This window comes from Acyrthosiphon pisum, chromosome X (assembly GCF_005508785.2).
Source record: "Acyrthosiphon pisum isolate AL4f chromosome X, pea_aphid_22Mar2018_4r6ur, whole genome shotgun sequence".
Classification (NCBI taxonomy): domain Eukaryota; kingdom Metazoa; phylum Arthropoda; class Insecta; order Hemiptera; family Aphididae; genus Acyrthosiphon; species Acyrthosiphon pisum.
In genome coordinates, this window is record NC_042493.1 from 6951647 (window position 1) to 6956497 (window position 4851).

Here is a 4851-nt window from a genome sequence, read left to right on the forward strand (position 1 = left end):
CAAATATCTAGGAATGCACATGACTCGCGATTAAACTGGAAACATAACGTTCAACAGAAAAAAGTTGCAAATTAAAGATAAATTGAGGAAACTTTATTGGCTAATCGGAAGACACTCTGAACTAGACTTACAAGCAAACGTCTCTTGTACGTAGCGATAATTAAACCAATATATGGAATACAACTATGGGGTTGTGCCAGTAAGTCCAATATTGAGATAATTCAACGCTGTCAAAACATTGCTCTCCGTACTATTGTCGCAGCGTACCGGTACGACAGAAATGACACTATCCACCGAGACTTGATGATGCCCTCCGTCCAGGACGAGATTACAAAGTTTGCCCGAAAACACGAGATAAGGCTAGATCAACACACCAATCCAGCAGCAATTCAACTACTTGACAACTCTCAAGACATAAGGCGTCTCAAACGCCGAAGACCATAATATGACTTAGTATAAAATGTTAGACTAAGACCGGGCCTCTCCATTGGGAGTGATAACCCAAACATGGTTTTGTTTATATATATCTACAAAATATTATTCATTAGTATCTTATATTTATGTATAGCTCTGAAATGTATTGTTAAAGATCATTGATCGTTATAATAAAAAAGCCATCAGGCAGTTTTCAAAAAAAAAAAAAAAAGGTTATTATTAATTGTAATCAAGATAATTAGATAACTTTAGATAAATATGCATTTTTTATTACATTTTATTTTATTATCAATTATTATTAAGATTTTATGACAATATCGGCGATCTTTTGGATTCGAAAATTTAAAAATTAATGTTAATTAATGTTTGTAATCAATATAATTATATAAATATACATTTTTTATTACATTTTATTATATTATTAATTATTATTTTTCTTTTCGATAATACATATTTTGAATTTTTTAACACATATTTATGTACATATTTTTATTGTATAAATACATACTTTGGTTATATAAATACATATAAATCCGAGCCTTAATAATAACTGTAAACTGCAGAGTAATAATTATGTTTATGATATTATAATATTACTGTTATTATATTATATTTCAATTAAAATAGCCAATGAAAATATAATCTATGGGTAAATAAATAATGGGTGAAGGCAGTGGCGTCATTTCAGTATTTATTAGACTAGGGCAATTTTTCACAGCTTTTCCGACTCAATGTCCCAGTTTCCACCTCCCCCCCTCCAATGACGCCACTGGGTGAAGGGGATAAGCATTAGTTTTGGTATGGATAAATAACTAACAAATTAAATGGTTAACAATGTAATATAACTAATTATATTCCATAGAGGTAATTACATTCAACCCCTCCCATTATTTTATATTGTAATAATGTATAGTGATGGTGAAAATCCCAACGGTATAGTCTACCAATTACCCCCCCCCCCCCCCACGATATCCACCTCTGGTCTAAACGCACGGCAATAAGAAGTTACCCCTTTTGAACAGTGAAAAAGTGTATCGTGGCTTAAAAAAATATAAATTTTCACCATTATAATAATAGGATATATTTATTTTGTGATTAAAAATTTTTTTTTGCATTAAAACGTATATTGTATCTCACGATAATTTGAGATTATCATGTGTTATGAGGCTTATTGCATAGGAAACCACGGTCGTCCGGCGTCTTCTGGGCGTTGATCCGTAACCGTAGTGCTGCCAACTTTTTATTTACACTATCCATCCACTGGTTGTGGTATCCGGCCGTGAACGGTGCTGGTTGAACAGCCGTGGCCACCGCCGAGTTAAATATATTGCCACCGCGGTCTACGGTGACCGCCGGTGAGTTGTATGAATTTCCACTGTTTATCGCGGCTGTAACGGAACCTAACCTCCTAACCGCAGCAGGTGTTTTCCACTTTTCTGGCACAACTTTCATAAATAGCCCTGTGTCGGCGTTTGAGTTTTTCTCGTAATCCACTGTTACTATAATATAGTATAAAACAAACGTTGAGGTGACAAAAATACATTGTAAAACACGGATGGCCAAACTGTTGTTAGTGGAGGATATATCCCATCCATGATTTTTTTTAATATTTATAGTAATATTATATAATATTATGAGCTGTATGAGTAATACTGAGTAATTAATGTTTTTTAGTTTATATTTTTATTTAATAAATAGATCTTATATATTTGAATTGTATTATATTTTAATAATCGAAGTGCATTTTAAAAATTAGTCTCACCCACACCCTGATTTTATTATCACTAGAGATGTTAGTACTACAACAATATTATATAATATACCTAATGCACCTTTGCCATATGGCCTATGTAAATAAAACGTTTCGGCCACTATACCATCATGCGATCAGTTTTCTTGTGTATGCAAATTGCAAACGTATGCACATTGTAATTATTGTTATTGGGATAGGGCATAGGCCCATGTTAGGTGTAAAGTTAATTAGGGCAAAAATAATTTATATACTACAGCCATTTATAGCGGGATATGGGCATATTGCTCACAAAATATGCTCTTTTTTTTAAATATACATTTTGTTGAATTAATAAAACCATAAAAGCGACAGTAATAATTACTATTGTAATACTACTATAATACTATTGTATTTGAAATTAATAAAAAATCTATTCTCAAATCCAAACCATAATTTTATTGTTTCCAGACATTGTGAAATACACTATCTACTCGGAAAAACGTTGAGTTCTAATTATTAGAAACCTTCACCACAGTGCGCCTATGGTTATTCGTAATAGAAAAAATAATATTATGTAGGTACTAATAACAAATTAGGTGAGATTTTAAAAATAGAAAATTATGTCTGATATATATAGAATCAGTTATCAACTTCAATATTTAAAAATGGTTTAGTTCACCCTAACCCTACCATAGAATATAAATCCGTAGGTACACCATACTTTTTCAAAATGTTAATTACACTTGATACCTACTTCCTTTTTAATAGACGATTAATAACGATGATGATTACAAAATTTTTAATTTATTTATTTACGACTGAATGGACTGCTCTAAAAATAAAAATATTTATTCTCATTCTATACAATAAAATATATTCAAACATATTTTACTATACTTTAAGAATAAAATATGAATAAAATCAAGAATAACGGATATTACAAAAATCCGTACTAATTAAAATAATTTAACTAAATGTAGGTATCTATACTCCGGCCCACGAGAGTCCATACGTAAACCGCGCATTCATATAGTAATACGTGACGTCTGTTTTCTCCCACCATGATGCCATTCCCACTATTCGGCAACGTGCCGATGCGCAGTGACGGACGCGTTCTGACATATGGACTCTCGTGGGCCGGAGTATAGTCATAAATTACACAAGGTACGTATAAAATTATATACCTTTCACGATGTCACTAAGGAGCATAGGCGCCAAGTTGGCGATAATGCTCGTCGACGGATTAAGTCCAGGAATTGAATTAATCTCGATCAAATAAGGAATAAAGTTTTCAGTGATTAAGAAATCGGCACCGAACAATTGAAAAGATTTTTCACGGTAATACGACGTATCTGTAGCAGCCTTCAGCACAGCGTAAACACTCTCACCCATTCCGGGAAATATCAATTCATCCCATACATACTCTTGTCCAATTTTTCTGGAAAATAAAACACAAGACTCCGACTATACGGTAATACCTACACAAATACACTATATATGACAATGATGTTAAGGCACAGTAGACAAGTAGTACAGATATATTATTATAATAAAAAATTGGTAATTATATTAGATCATATACTATGGATGTAGCCACAGCGTATTATTTCGCCCCAATATTGGCGATGAGTTTCCGAATTAGATGACCGATTTGCGCGTGCACGATGCAGCTCATCGTATAATTATCCATAGGTTCTATCATAGAATTATTTGGGTAGAACCCGATTGCGTACGATTTACCTTTTTGGGAACACGATTGCGTATGTTTGCTGTATAACAATGGAAACCCGTAAAACGACACGATTGCGTATGCAACGTTGTCAAATTTATAAATATACAAAAAGTTCACCATGTAATTTTAAATTTTCAATCCTTAGCTATACAAATTGAACATTTCATAATTTTCTTATTGATTTTATACCTGAATGTGGCACTTCAAAATCTGTTGCCATCAGCTCAGATCTGATAATTTTTTATGGTCTAATTTTTATTTTTATTGTTTCATTTTCCATTTTAAATAACACAATTATACTACGCTCAGAACGTCCGTCGGTTAACTAATAAAATCTACAGCGGTTACAAGTAGTGTGAACTTTTATTTCACGAAAACCACGATAATAACGATAATCATTTGATATTTTCAGTTTCGTCTATATGTGACTTCCGGCTAGCATGACAATGTTGTACAAAAATAACGTACGCAATCGTGTTATGAAAAAAGTTGAAAAAGGTACCGCCGATAAGCAGCGTACGCAATCGTATTCTACCCAATTATTTTATATCTTACTATCTTAGCTCCCTGGTTAATATTTATATTATTACAGTAATTATTATATTATTACTATTTTTCCAATATAATATACTCAAAATATAATATTATAGTCATAGGCGTGACTAGACTTCATCGGTAGGGGCAGCCTAGCTAATAACCGGCGCTACCTTATTAATTAACTGAAAAAAGCCCTATACACCCAAAGCCGTAATTTTTAAAGCCGATTTCGGAAGTCAGGAAATCATTCTTTGTAAGTAAATGGTAATTATAACGATACCCACAAAGAAAATCAAGCTTTAAAAAAAAATAAATGTTATAACTCTTCTGACTTAAAAGTCGGTTGACCGGCACCTTTCAAAAATTGCAGGGGCAGCCCAGGCTTCCTAGGCTGCCACCGTAGACACGCCTATGA

General features: G+C 32.8%; 1 protein-coding gene across 2 annotated transcripts in view; it reads right to left on the reverse strand.

Annotated features, from left to right (window-relative positions):
- Positions 1 to 1500: 1500 nt before the first annotated feature.
- Positions 1501 to 4851, reverse strand: part of LOC100571579 (tubulin glycylase 3A) — a 12638-nt gene continuing 9287 nt past the window's right edge. For both annotated transcript variants that reach the window (XM_003244103.4, XM_003244102.4), the window contains 2 exons: positions 3352 to 3605; positions 1501 to 1934 (listed from right to left, as the gene is read on the reverse strand). In XM_003244103.4, the coding sequence (XP_003244151.1) occupies positions 1588 to 1934; positions 3352 to 3605 (601 nt within the window). In that variant the 3' untranslated portion in view covers positions 1501 to 1587. The remainder of the gene's footprint in view (positions 1935 to 3351; positions 3606 to 4851) is intronic.